The following is a 14,419-nucleotide window of genomic DNA, read 5'->3' as shown; positions in this document are numbered from 1 at the left end:
AATGGCGCCAATGGAAAAATGGCGCCGATAGACTTGCTCGACGGAGGGTTGCCACAAACCTTCAATTTGTAAAAAACGCAACATCTGCAAAGCACAATAAAACGAGGTATGCCTGTATATAGTTGTGGGGGGGGTTAAGTATCTTAAAAAAATAAAAAATACAATTAAGTAAAAAGAAAAAGGCCTTAAATTTTTAAAAATCCAATTTTATTTATTTATTTATTTTAAATCATTGATTGTTATCCACCCTGATGACAGGGAGGGAGCACTCTAGATATATTCTGTTCATATACTTTCCCTCTAAACATCCATTCCTCCACTGTCAGAGATAAGATACTGGGCTAGATGGACTTTTGGTTTGACCCAGTATGGCACTTCGTATATTAATCAGGAAGATCTCTTTCTCATGCAAGTGTGAATGGCTGTATGCTTCTCGTGATACTGGGATACACGCAGTATCCCACAGTTCTCTCCTCCCCACCTCCCCTCACCTTGCCCAAGCCAGAGGGAGAAGGAGCCAGAGACCTACAAGGATCCTGATGTAGCTTGAATATGGACTGCTTAGGCAGCAGCACCAATACCATCCTGCCTTCTGTGCCTCTGAACAGACCCGGACAGTTTGATCTGTGTAAGGAGTAGGGGGACATTTCCCTGTGGTTTTTTGTTCTGATTGTCCCTGGGACAGGTCAAACAGTGTGGGAATGGCCCGTTTCCTGATTGGGAGGGCAAGTGGCATTCACCCATGGTTTGAATGGTCCCAGGGCTCTAGAGTTGTTTCAGCCATGGTGTGTCTGCCTCTCCCCATGCACAGCTTTGGGTTGTCTTGGAGCTAGGCACAGAGCAGGTGGCATTCTCCCACCCTGGGTAAGAGATGAGGGCATTTCCACGCAGCTGGACCCATCCCATGACTGGGACAGGTCAGACTGCCACTGCCTTTTCTCTGCTGGGCAGATGAGCTGCTATATTTTTCTGTGATTCTACATTTTCTTACTCTTCTATGTTTGATGGTCTGAGCATTACGTTTTCAGGCTTAAAATGATTATCTAATGAAACATTTTTACTTTAACAGTTGAAATGTTCTACATGTCCCTTGAGTTTTGCCCTCTGACGTCTTTGATGTCCAGTAGTGAGAACCGATGGTGCAAATTGAGGGAATTATCTACGTTTTGTTTTAGCATTACTGTGTAGAATATTCCAGTTTTTAATTGTACAGGTGTAGTAATGCATAGTGACTTTTCAATCAATGTTACAGGTGTCTTTTCTGCAGTACCCTAGCTACTTTTTCTTTATGAAATTTGATTTAGTATTTTTAGAGCATGGATTTATTTACTGTTGTATGGAGGATAGCTGTGTAGTTCCTTGTTGACAAGGTCACATCCAAGGTGAATATTGTAGTAGAGAAGTATTTCAAACCAAATAATGCAGATAAGCGGTATGCTTGGCTCCTGTGAAGGGAGTTTTGTCTTTGAGCACAACTCGCATGAGCACTCTTGGATTCCATTTTTTGCGAGAGAGATGTATGAATCCCAAAGTATTTTGGGACTCTTCTTCATAACATGGACCCTGTATATAAAACAGCTTTGGCATCCATACGAGATGAATCCTGTAGGTGATACTTGCAGTACATTACTTATTGTTCATGAAGGTTAACCTAAACATGCACACTCAAATAATCTATTTTGCCTCTTTTCATTATGCAGGGTATTTATACGAGTGGAGTATGGGAAGAGAAATCAGATGAAATTTCATTTGCCGATTTCAAGTTCTCGATTACTCACCACTACCTTGTACAAGAATCTAGCGACAAAGATGGGAAAGAAGAGTTGGTAGAAGGTAGATCATTAGCTTTACTACATATCGTAAATGTAAATAGGGGAGGTAGGCTGAGGGTAAGTTCTGAATGCTATCTTGTTAATGTGAAAATTATGCCAAGATAAATTGACTTGCCTAGAAACTTGCAGAGTCCCCTGTGAAATTAAGTTTATTTCTTAAAGTATTTTGGAAGTTACAGTTTCTATGTAGTAATTTAAATGGGGCATGGAAACAACTTAAACTTTTATTTTTTTAATTTGATAATTAAGAATTGGTTCACTAAACTTGTATATAAATCTAAAGGCTCTTAATTCAGGTGCCTGACTGTACAAAAAGCAAAAATAAGTCATTGGTATATGGATTTGTAGAAACTTGTAAGTTTGTGTGATACTTGAGTGTAAAAAAGTTTGCCTTGTTTTTCCTTTTCTGTTTTTGTTATTTTTTTTTAAAGATCTCTAATAATTTCTTGAAAACCAGAAATTTTTATGTATCATAGCTACATAAAAATGTTACTCTTAAAGGGATACTTGTAATACTGGACAGGGTGCTTATTTGTCCATCCCTAACTTTTCTCTCTGTAAACTTCTTCCCTTTGTTCTGGAGATAAATCTCTTGTGCACAGAATGGCAAAAAAGGTCAATTGATTTTTCTGAACAGTTCTCCAAATCAAATAACTACATGGCTCTTTATTTGCTAGCCTATTCTACAGCCCTGTCTGACTTATAAGCACAACAGGGTTCTTGTAAAAATGAGTGTCTAGATTTTTTTTTTTTAAACAGGAAAATAGTCACAGTATTTCTATACATGATCGCAAACAAAGCTGAAAGTCTGAAATTTTTTTTTTTAAGTCTACCAGTGATGATGATATAGATTATACTGTTCCAGTTTAGTCAACCCCACATGTAAGTTAAGCCTCCATTTTCAGGTTCAAATTTAGGCAAAAAAGCTTTTTCCCTCTAACTATGACAGTGCTCTACACTATTATTGTTTGGCTTAGCCTGACTGCCAGGAGCCCAATTTGTAGGTCAGTCCTCGAGTGCAATCTATATGGTTCTTTGAGGAGGGGGAAGGGGAGAAGGATAACTTTGTATTTGGAATAGTATGGTAAATGCTTCCATTAATAATGAGAACATCCTTATGAATAGTAATATTTGCATTTATATTGAGTCTTTAAATATTCCTTGATATGGGTATTTTCTCCCTTTTTTCACCCCAAAGATAAATCTCAGTACAAAGAGGTTTATTGGTGTAAGCTCCCACTGCCTCAGCTGCAGTTGAGGGTGGCTAGTTTCTCTGAAAATCAGACCTTAAAAAGTTCAGGCAGTGTGACAGCTGAGATTAGAGTGTAAAAATCTTGGCCCCAACCTAACCTCTAGTTAAACATCATCATTTTTTGTTGTCTTCAATTTTGGTATAACCCATAAGTTCAGTTACTCTTTTTAAAGTAAATTTTTCTGAAACCTGGGGTTGACTATAACAGTGGTTTCATATTTTCCTGCGATTGTTGATCATATGCTCTAACTAATGCTATTGGGTAGGAACTTGAATCTTGTCGGGTTAACTTTTTTTTTTTGTGTGTGATGCAAATATTGAATCCTAGCACTTCATATTAGTCACATGTTATGGCAGGGATCAAAGAACTTATTTTTACTATACCAAATGTATGAAGACTTATAAAAGTATATGGTACTTTGTTTATAGCTTTTTCTTTTTTTAACACTTAAAGAATGCAGCAGAGTGTAGTGCTGATGAACTCACTTTCTTCAATGAAAATGATATGAAATTATGTAATTGCAGTATTTTAAGTCTCATTCTATAAAGCATTTTGACCTCTGCAACTCTTCAAGTGCAGAAAAACAAAATTCTCCTTATTCAACTAACATGTTTTGAAAGGATGGGCTTCAGAATTGGAAAACTTCAAATACACAAGAAGAAAACATGAGTTTGTTCTTTTAAGAAGTCCATTTTCATCTTCCATTCACATTTTTAAGTTTGTTACTCTGACCTCTTTCACCAGCACTGAACTGTTGTAAAGGCTACATTCTCTAGCAGCAGTCCAGGAACATATAACTACGGAATAGAAATTTCTTCATAGCTACCATTCCTTCACCTGATCCTGTAGTGACTACTGGTGGAAAAAAGCAGCATAGTAGATCAGCTCATGTTCTCTCTTCTCTAAGTAGAGTGCAAATTGGGATAATGTATTTATGGTGGGGAAGACTGCATTAGAAAGTTTATTTCTGGTTTTGTGACACTGGCACTGCTCTACAGAAGTCAGTGGCAAAATTCTTATTGACTTCAGTAGGTATATGATTAGCATTTTTAGATACAAATTTAATGTGTTCCTGAATGGAGGCTTGGTGATGGTTGTGTTGGGTGTTTTCTACTGGAAAATTGCCTAGAAATGCTCTGCTGTGATTGGAACTCTGTTGTGCTGGGTACTTTGTGTGCATAATAAAATGATAATATCTTCCCAAAATAGTTTATAGTAAAAGTAAATATATACTAATCATTTTTGGGCACCAGTTACGATTTGAGCTGGTGAAGGCAGTGTTGTAGTGAAGCTTGAGAAGCCCTGCCATTCTTTTTTAGTATCCTCTGCCTCGCTTCTCTGTTGTAAGGAATTAGGTAAGATTTGAGAATGGCTTTACTTTGACCAGTATTCTGCAGTTTGTGTAGGAGACATTCAAAGACATATAAATATAAGCTGAAAACTTAACGATCACTGGTACTTTTGAAAAGAGGGTGGGAGGAATACACACAGGGATGACACCATCCTCTTTCTACTATCATACCACAAAATAGATCTGAAGTATGAATGAACACAGAGGTTAGCATTGAGTTGACTAAAGGAATTATTTTTTATTTGGAAAAAAAAAAACAGTTTTTCTACTACAGTGGGCCTCATCAAAGAATTATTTTTTTAAAAGCAGTTAAAGAGCACATTCTTCTTTTCAGGCTTCCTCTAACTTCCTAAAAAAAAATACTAATGCTTTTTCATCATTATGAAATGGTTTCACAGATGCCCTTCCACTACCTATGCAGGATTTGCTATGTATGAACAACGATTTTCCTCCTAGAGCTCATTGTCTAGTAAGATGGTACGTAAAGTCTCTTTTCTTCTATATTGCAAGTAACTCTGGTGCATTCATACAGTTTTAATTAGAAGATTTTCAGTTACTACTGACAGAGTTTATCAGTACTTGTTAAGTTACAAGTCCTAAAAAGCTAAGCATGATTCTGTACCTGAAATATTTAGCGAATTTAAAATAGGTGCTGATGTAAATTTGAACCCAAAGTGAAAGCATTTAAATATTTTTGCAGGTTGAATTTCAGACTGAGTGTCTTGCTTCTTACCCTATGGAGAATGTAGTTGTTAATTGTCTCTAATAAGTATCTTCTTGCAATATAAGTAATAAACATGTGCTGTCCTAGATACTCTGTTCGTGCACTATTGTAAACGTAGATATTTAAAGGGACAGCATTTAATAACTGGCTTTCAGAGTGTGTGGTATTTGTGCATCATTTTGTCTATCAATCAGAAAAACTAATTGAAATCTTAAATACATTTGCTATTTTAGGAAATTGGTGATGGTTTAATTTCAAACTACGTAGGATAGAATCAAGAATATGCAGCTACTTTTTCTTGTGTAACCTATTACAATTTTTTTAAAGGTATGGCTTGCGTGAATTTGTAGTTATTGCCCCAGCAGCAAATAGCGATGCAGTTCTTAGTGAGTCCAAATGTAACCTCCTTCTGAGCTCAATTTCTATTGGTTTGGGGAACACTGGCTGGTAAGTGGAATTTTAAAAGCTTTTCTTATCAAGATGATGTTAAAATGATTTACTATGAGGAAGAATTACGTTAATAGCAACAGAAGATATTACAGGTTTAGGAAATTTACAACTTCAGATTTAATCAGAAAAATGCATTAAAATTATATCTTGCAATGGAAGCTTGGCCTAGTTTCAGTATTTTGACAGACATATGCAGAGTTTTTTAACATGTTGGTGTACTGAATCTACATCTATAACTTCTGTTCAGTAGATTTGAAAATGGGGAACTTTTGTTTTAAAATATCAAAAACTGTCAGAGCAACATGTTTACAAATCAGTATTTATGTAAACTAGGTCAGTTTGTTTACAAGTTTTATGGCATAAAGATTCTGGTGTTCCTGACAGTATTCAGACCCACTATTAAATTCTGATTTTTGTCTGTTTTATGATGAAATGGTTGGTATAACTCTGTGGCTTTGCACATGTTCCACTTTACCTAACAAAGTTATATATTATGCCTGTTATTTAATATGTTTTACTTGGCAGCTTTTCATTAGAACTCCAGTGTCACTAGATGGTGCTGTTTGCATACTCTGTTATGGAGAAATGTCTTATATTTGTTTTGTATATAATAATATTAAATGATTCTGAAGATTACAGAATACTCTAAACTATTTTGTAAACTAAAACATCAGTATCTTTCAGTCAGGTACCATTATTTGTGCAAATACATCATAAATGGAGAAGAATGTATGTTGGAGAATGTCAGGGCCCTGGAGTTCGCACGGACTTTGAAATGGTTCATCTTCGTAAAGTGCCAAATCAGTATACTCACTTATCAGGGCTATTGGACATCTTCAAATCCAAGATTGTAAGTATTTTTGCTAGAAGCTGTTTTTATAACCAGTGTGTAACATGGTTATCTTCTTTCACAAGAGCAGTTTTTTAAATATCTAGGTGACCAAATTAAAGATTGGGCTCAACATTCTGCATCAGTAGCATCCTTTTTTCCTTCATAGTCTGATTTAAAGTTCACTTTATAATGGCATGCCACTCCTTTTCCAGCCTCACAACAATTTTATTTTCTTAAAAGAAGGGATGGAGGACAAAAAAGCTGCCTGCATTTATTTTCTGATATTCTGTTCTCCATTTATTAATATATGTCTTAATAGCAAGCAGAATCCAACAGATGAAATACGGATAGCCCTGAGAAGATGATATTGCAGCATAGTAAAGCTGACTATAGGGCTGATCCTGCCTCGGGCAGGGGATTGGATTAGATGACCTTTCCAGGTCCCCTCCAGCCCTACGTCTCTGATTTTGTGACTACTTATTCGTAACACTGTTTGTATTGGGACTCTCTTCCTTAATGGAAATGTGTCCATTTTTGAACGGAAGTCAACTACATCCTGGTTATTCTTAGACAGCTTTCACAATAACTACTTATTTTTCCAAGTAGTCTATTTAAAATAAAATTTAGGCAGAAATTTGCCATGCTTGTCCTCAGGTGACGCAAACTTTTAGTAATTTATTTATTAAATGACCAATCTGTATTGGGCAATTCCCTAAGACATGACCTGTCTTTTTTAAGAAGATACAATCTACATTTGATATGACATAAGTAAAGGCTGTTCATTGGAAAAAAAAATGGTGATGAAGGGCACAGTGACAAGCATAAGATACGCATTTTGGTAGATTTGTAGTACTTTCTGACCTTTCATCTCACTGGGAGTTATTGAGTGAATTAATATTAGGAAAGAATTTTCTTTCCATTTGTGTGTAGTAGTATACAAAGAACTGAGGTGTGACAGTTTATATATTTGGGGGCTAGATAAAAAAAAAAATATCTGAACTTAATGGTTTGCATTGCTGGCTTGGATTGATTTGGTGGTGAAATACAGGACCATATAGCCTGTTATCAGTTTTCCTCTAACTTAATATACATTCTGTGTATTCATGGATTCAAAATGCTTTCTGCCTTATTTTTGTATCCAAAGCTGTTACATCTTGCTATTTCAAAAACTAACCTTTTGGCTGTGTGCAGGGGGTGAATCCCACTGAAATCAGTGGATTTGCTGACCTGCTTATTGTGGGCACGTTTTGTACCACATTCTTACTTAGAGTTAATATAGGACATCTAATTTGGTTTACTTGTAGTTGTGACTAGATACACCATCTGGTCTGATGTTCTTACAACATATATATTATTTTTCCCCCTGTACATTGTAAGGAAAAAAGTCATCTTAAAAAGTGGCCTAATTTTAAAACCAGGCTACTAAGATGTTTAGTAATAAATGACCTGCTTGGTCTTGAAAATGTAGAAGAGATTTGTGTTTCAATTATATTGAAAACCTATTTTTCACTTGTTTTTACCAAGTACTTCTATTTTCTTAAAGTGAAATATAAGACTATTATTGCAACTCTAGTTTAGTTTGTTACTTCAATTCATTTATACTCTTTTATTTCCTAGGGGTGCCCTTTAACTCCATTGCCTCCAGTTAGCATTGCTATTCGACTTACGTATGTTCTTCAAGATTGGTTGCAGTATTTCTGGCCTCAGCAACCACCAGGTAGAAGATTGGTGTTTTTAAAGTGTTTTTAAATTTGTTTATGTTTAAGGAAAAGGAATGTTTCTGTGTCTAGCTTAAACAGTGTCTGGGGACTCTGGTGTTAACTCAGGCTGAAGTAAAAGATGAGCTCCAAACCATTCATTGCGATGGCCTGGCTACCCCAATCTTAAAGCCCTATTTAATTAAAAAAAAAAAAGTGGGTATGTGGATGGGGTAGTGTTAAGACCTCGCATGACAGTATGAAATGAAGACTTGGTAAAAATTACAAGACTAGTATCCCTTTAGAGTTAGAAGAGTTAAGTATCTGTAGTCTTGTAAACAGAGTTATTCAAATACAGTAAGGAGAGACTTCTTAGGTTTCTGTTTTGTGATAAGTGAACAAATTTATGTGGAAATGACTGTTCATGTAACACAGGATTTTTTCACTGCAAGTTAAATCAGCTTGATCTGCCAGGGTATTTTTAGATCTGTATATGTGTGATGTAGCACCAGGTGCTGTATCATGTGCATTTGTCTAAACAGTGAAATGTGCAACGGTGCCAAGAAAATGGCACCAGTTGTTTTTGAACTAAAACACATCAAAGGTGTTTTAGTTCAAAAGGGCACTGCTGCCACTTCCCCAGCACTGACGCTCATTTTGCCATGTATACAAATGCATGTGACAAAATGCCAGGCATCTTAGCTCACATGTGGAGCAGACTCAATTAGTTGAGTCTGCTTTGACTCACTGGATCTCCTTTTTGTGCTGCGACATGCTGGTATGTGTATAAATGCCCCCAGTGTTCTCCCTTCTGAGCTAAAACAGTTTTCTACCCTTTTGCCTCTGAACATTTTCTAGCTGTTGCTAGATTCAAGGATAAAGTTATTGGGCTTATTTGGAATTATCTTTTTTGCGTTGACATTTTGTTGTTTGCTTTTTATAAAGATATTTAATAATTTTGATTCTAAAACTTCTGTCTTTACTTGTATTTAATTATTTTGACCTAAGGAATTTCAGATGTAGAAAATAAAGGGACACTGGGCAAATCTAGATGTTCAGCTAGTGTGTCTCATTAAACTCTGGCTCAGTTTGCGCCTGACTCAGCTGTTCCGAGGCCCAGCATCTTCACGTGCACTTGGGACCACAGCAATTTGAGCCAGGGCAGAGCAGCCCTGGCCTGGCAGCAGGCAGCGGAGGTGCTGGCTGGGTTATGAGCGCCCAAAGTGTGTAGCTGACCCCCCAAGCCTGCTGCAAGCCTGGGGCTGTTCTGTCCTGGCTCAAACTGCTGTGTTCCCAGTCATGGTCCACACGTACTTTCTGTGCAGTAAATGACTCTGCCATAAGACAGTATTGCCCTCAACAATACGGTCATACAGCAGAGTTAATGTACTGCATCCTAATGTAGACATGCTTTACTGTGGAGTTAATTAGTCAACTGCAGTAAAATGCATGTGTAGATGTACCCCATGTAAACTTGAACTCTAGTACTAACTTTAAAAAAATGCATTGAAATTAGTTTTAGGTGCTACATCAGTGCTGTTGTACTGCTCTCAGTTTTGCAGTTGTATAATCCCACTTTCAAACTCCTTAATTGAGTTCTCTCTCCTGTTGCTATGTAGAAAACTGAAGATAGTTTTACTTATCTCCATATATAATGTGCAGTAAGAGAAACCTAACTGTAGGTGTATACTACAGACCAGCAGACGAGAGGGAGGAGCTCAATCTGGTGTTTATTTGAGAATCGGCAGAGGCCACGCATGCATGGGACACAGTCGTCATGGGTGACTTCAATTACTCAGACATCTCTTGAGTGGAACACTTGGCTAAGTCAGATCGGTTATGTTGCTTCCTGACCTGTATTGAAGAGCTCTACCTGACTCAGGAAGTGCATGGGCCAATCAGAGGTAGCGCTCTCCTAGACTTGATCTTGGCCAAAGGAGATGATCTGGTAGGTGACTTGAATATAGAGGGGAAAGGTATGCATGAAGAGTGGTCATTCTTCAAGGACACTACCCTCAAAGCACAAAAGAAGTCTATTCCCATGCATAGGAAAGATAGCTGAAGGACTGGTAAGCCCTTTGGCTTAATAGGGATATCACAGTCCTCTTGAAAAAGAAGAAAGGAAGCTTGGGACAGTCCCCAAGGAGGACTATACAACAATGGCCCACACTTGTCGGGAGCAGATTAGAAAGGCTAAGGGGGCAACTGAATTTAAACTAGCAACAGAAATCAAGGACAATAAGAAGTCCTTCTGTAGTTATGTAGGGAACAGGAGGAAAACAAATGAAGCTTGAGGCCATTGCTTAACTCGGGACAGCTGGTTACTGACACTCGGGAGACAACTGAACTCCTGAATGACTACTTTGGTTTGGTATTTCATCAGACTAAGGAGAAAATTATACTAGATAAGGCTCAGAATGGGCTGTTGACACTGAGCTGGTGTGTGATTAGTTAGAAAAGTTAGACATTTATAAGTCAGGAGGACTGGATGAACTTCATCTGAGAGTGCTGGAAGGGCTGGCTGAAGTCATCGGGGGACCTCTGGCAAAACTCTTCCAAAATTCGTGGCACTAGGGGGAGGTCCCTGAAGACTGGAAGAGTGCCAGTGTTGTGCCCATCTTCAAGAAGGGGAGGAGAGAGAACCCTAACAACTATAGGCCAGTTAGCCTAACTTCTATTCCAGGAAAAATCGTGGAAAATGTCATCAGCGAGTCTATGTGCAGTATGCTTGCAGAAGGTAGGATTTTAAATGACAGCCAGCATGGCTTTGTTGCGGGCAGGTCTTGTCTTACCAATCTCATCTCCTTCTATGACCAGGTAACTCACCACCTGGATAAGACATTGGTCAACATTGTATACCAAGACTTCCGAAAGGCCTTTGATCTGGTATCCCATGATGTTCTCTCAGGAAAATTGGAGGATTGCGGGCTTAACTGCTTGACAGTTAAGTGGGTAGGAAGCTGGCTGTGGGGTAGGACCCAGAGAGTTCTAATGATCAGTTCTGTGTCATCCTGGCAGAGTGGCCAGTGGTGGTCCCTCAGGGGTCTATGCTTGGTCCAGTGCTTTTCAACATCTCTATCAATGATTTGGATGTGGGGCTGAAGAGCTCACTGTCCAAGTTTGTGGATGACATCAAGTTATGGGGGAGCGTGGTCACGCTTGAAAATAGGTTGCAGATACAGGCAGACCTAGACAGGCTGGCAAGTTGAGTGGATTGGAACCAGATGAAGTTCAACATTGAGAAGTGTAAAGTGCTCCATCTAGGGATGAACAATCCCCAACATACTTGCAGGCTTGGTGGCACCAAACTGACTAGCACCACGACTGAAAGGAACCTAGAGGTAATAATAGACCATAGTATGAACATGAGCTGTCGGTGTGATGCTGTAGCCAGCAGGGCAAACAATATTCTGGCATGCATCAACCAGTTCATCTCAAGTAAAACCAAGGAAATGACTGTCCCGCTTTACTCGGCATTGGTGAGACTCCAGCTGGAGTACTGCATCCAGTTCTGGGCACCACACTTCAACAAGGATGTGGAAATGCTTGAGAGAATCCAGAGAAGAGCCACCCATATGATCAGAGACTTGCATGGCAAGCCATACGAGGAAAGTCTGAGGGACTTGGGTCTCTTCATCCTAAAAAACAGAAGGCTGAGAGGGGACTTGGTAGCAGCTTACTGTTATATCAGGGGAATACATTGAGGGCTTGGCAAACATCTGTTCACCAGGACACTCTTGGGGAAAATCAGGAGTAATGGCTACAAACTCCTGGAAGACCAGTTCAGGCTTAATGCTAGGAAAAACTTCACAGTCAGGGTGTTCAGACTGTAGACTGAACTCCCTCCAGAGGTGATGCAATTGTCTACCCTGGAAATCTTCAAGAGGAGACTGGCTGGTCACCTTGCTGAGGTCATTTGACCCCAGTTGTCTTTCCTGCCTAGTGCAGGGGAACTGGACCTGATGATCTTGCGAATTCCCTTCCAGCCCCTTCCAATTATCAACCCTGCATCATAGATTCATAAATTGTAAGGCTTAGGTTCTATTCCTCCCTCTGCTATAGATGTGCATATCAAGGTGGTTAGTGCCTTTTAAAAACCTCAGACAGACTGAGAGATCTTGGACCCAATGCTTAAATTTTGACATTTTCCTTGTTTTAAAAATATTTTGATAATAAATTAATATGTGGGTGAAATAATGTTGTTTTTGAGCTGGTAGATATAAAGCTGAGAGAGAATCTATTTCAAACCCAGACCATTACAGCTGTGATGGGTATGAATGGGAGACAGGTAATTGACTAGCAATGAATCATCTGAAACTTCATGTTACTAATAAAAAGGGTGTTTTGAGAAGAGATCTCTAGCTGTAGGTGGTGCCATTGATTATTATTTTATTTTTTGATAGTTTGAACAGTTGAAAATGTCTCAGACTAGAGATGCACACATTATAGGGGACTGACTTCATGGTCTATTATAATCTACTTGATTCCTTCTAAACTTTTCATTGCACATATGTTAATGACTGTCTCTCCCTTTTAATGGTCTTGATGTTCCACCAATCAAGCTAGCCTTTCTTCTGCAATTCTGCTGCTGCTTAGTTGCTCCTGGTAATGTAGCTCCAATTTACAGCCTTGCAAACTGTTTTTAATTAATCCTAATAAAGTTATACTTGTTTTTGCATCAGTCAAACTGAATAATAGGCCCTAAGCCCCTAGTATATTAGTACAGCTTCCAGTTTCTTTTTACCTGAAGAAAAATGTATTGTCCTGTTTGTTAAGATGCACCTCACCACGTGCATTGGCTTTTCAAAATCCTGGATCTGCCCATGATCCTACCCACTGCTGTGTAGGGTCAGACAAAGGACCGCTGCTTTCTTCAAGGTGATTGTTTTGATTCATTGCAGCAGAAAAATGCATTGTGGGCATTATCTTTACTAGGCAGCAACCTATTTATTGTTCTAGTAAACTAACCACTTTTATATCAAGAAAAACATGTTGATCTCTCTTCAGATATAGATGCTCTAGTTGGCGGAGAAGTTGGAGGCCTGGAATTTGGGAAGCTGCCATTTGGTGCCTGTGAGGATCCAATAAGGTAATACTGTGTACAGGAAATTGTGCAGGTTATAATGTAGGCTGGAGGAAAAATGAAAGTTATTTTATAACTAATTTTATATGGAGTTGGGCTGGCCAGCACCTTGCTGTGTCACAATATACTGAAGATAAAAGGCTTCACAGTTTAAATACTGAACAGAAACAATATAGTGTATTCTAAGGATTTACAATTACCTGATATTTGACCACTTACAGTAAAACTATTTTCATTTCTAATTTTTTATGACAATCCCATAACACATGGACATTTTGATGCAACATAATGTCCTATAAACGTTTTTTACAGCTTTACATTTATCAGTCAAGTCTTAACATCATCACTTTTGTGCCAAACCATACTATAGCGGCAGATGATTAAGTTTTTAACTATGATGTGACCCATATGCAAAGTATCAGACATAGGCCCCTGTTACACATTAAATATATTACACAATTAACTCGTTGATCATGCAATAAATTCAGACTGGACAGACATACGAAGTAAGACTGGCCACTGCTCCTGGGAGAGCAGTAACTGTTCCAGGAGAAACTGAATATCAGGAGCATGGTAACTTGATTTCTCTGTCTTGCCCCTTGATGAAATTCTGCCAAGGGTCTGTTGCAGTTTCCCCTGCCCCCCGCTTTAGTTGATGGAAAAAGTCTCCATTCATCTTTTTCCTGACCACATTCTGGTTTACCTTCCCAGTAAGTTGGACACTAAGATTTTTACACATATTAAAGGAATCCCACAATATTCCCTGAGTGTAAAGGAAGTGGAAAAGAACTATGTATGCCTTATAATAGTTACAATACTTAGTACATTCAGGAAGGGCGTGTAAATACCACAGTAATGAACATACACCTAGGAACCAAAAGAACAGTTACACTTTGTGGAATATATCATCTTATTTGAGTTAAAAATGCATCTTAATTTTTTTCCTTCCTTGAAGTAAATTAATTGCTAATGTATAGTTAAATAACATAATAAAAAACCTCAAATTGGATTGCCTCATTAGTCTTGTATAAAAATGTTGATCATCTCTTGCATCATATTTGGTGTTTTTATTGGGCTAAGCCCTAGAGGGTGATTTTTCAGAAGCATAAATCAAAAGCCCTCAATTGGATATAGCCACAGGCCCTCAGTATGCAGTTGGGCTTAAAGAGTGGGAGAAGATAGGATAGATCACAGTCA

At 38.3% G+C, this 14,419-nt stretch overlaps 1 protein-coding gene across 3 annotated transcripts in view; it reads left to right on the top strand.

Moving 5' to 3' along the window:
* Positions 1–14,419, top strand: part of RAB3GAP1 (RAB3 GTPase activating protein catalytic subunit 1) — a 46,381-nt gene that overhangs the window by 8,925 nt on the left and 23,037 nt on the right. For all 3 annotated transcript variants that reach the window (XR_002098518.1, XM_019522494.1, XM_019522493.1), the window contains exons 4-9: positions 1,701–1,833; positions 4,835–4,913; positions 5,488–5,607; positions 6,295–6,460; positions 8,060–8,159; positions 13,147–13,228. Coding sequence is in view for 2 of the 3 variants with exons in the window: in XM_019522494.1 (XP_019378039.1) it covers positions 1,701–1,833; positions 4,835–4,913; positions 5,488–5,607; positions 6,295–6,460; positions 8,060–8,159; positions 13,147–13,228 (680 nt within the window). In the remaining variant the exon portion in view is untranslated. The remainder of the gene's footprint in view (positions 1–1,700; positions 1,834–4,834; positions 4,914–5,487; positions 5,608–6,294; positions 6,461–8,059; positions 8,160–13,146; positions 13,229–14,419) is intronic.

The sequence above is a fragment of the Gavialis gangeticus genome, unplaced genomic scaffold, assembly GCF_001723915.1.
Source record: "Gavialis gangeticus isolate Ggan-Ray unplaced genomic scaffold, GavGan_comp1, whole genome shotgun sequence".
Taxonomy (NCBI): domain Eukaryota; kingdom Metazoa; phylum Chordata; order Crocodylia; family Gavialidae; genus Gavialis; species Gavialis gangeticus.
The sequence above is the reverse complement of the archived record's forward strand: the minus strand, read 5'-3'. Positions and strand labels throughout refer to the sequence as shown.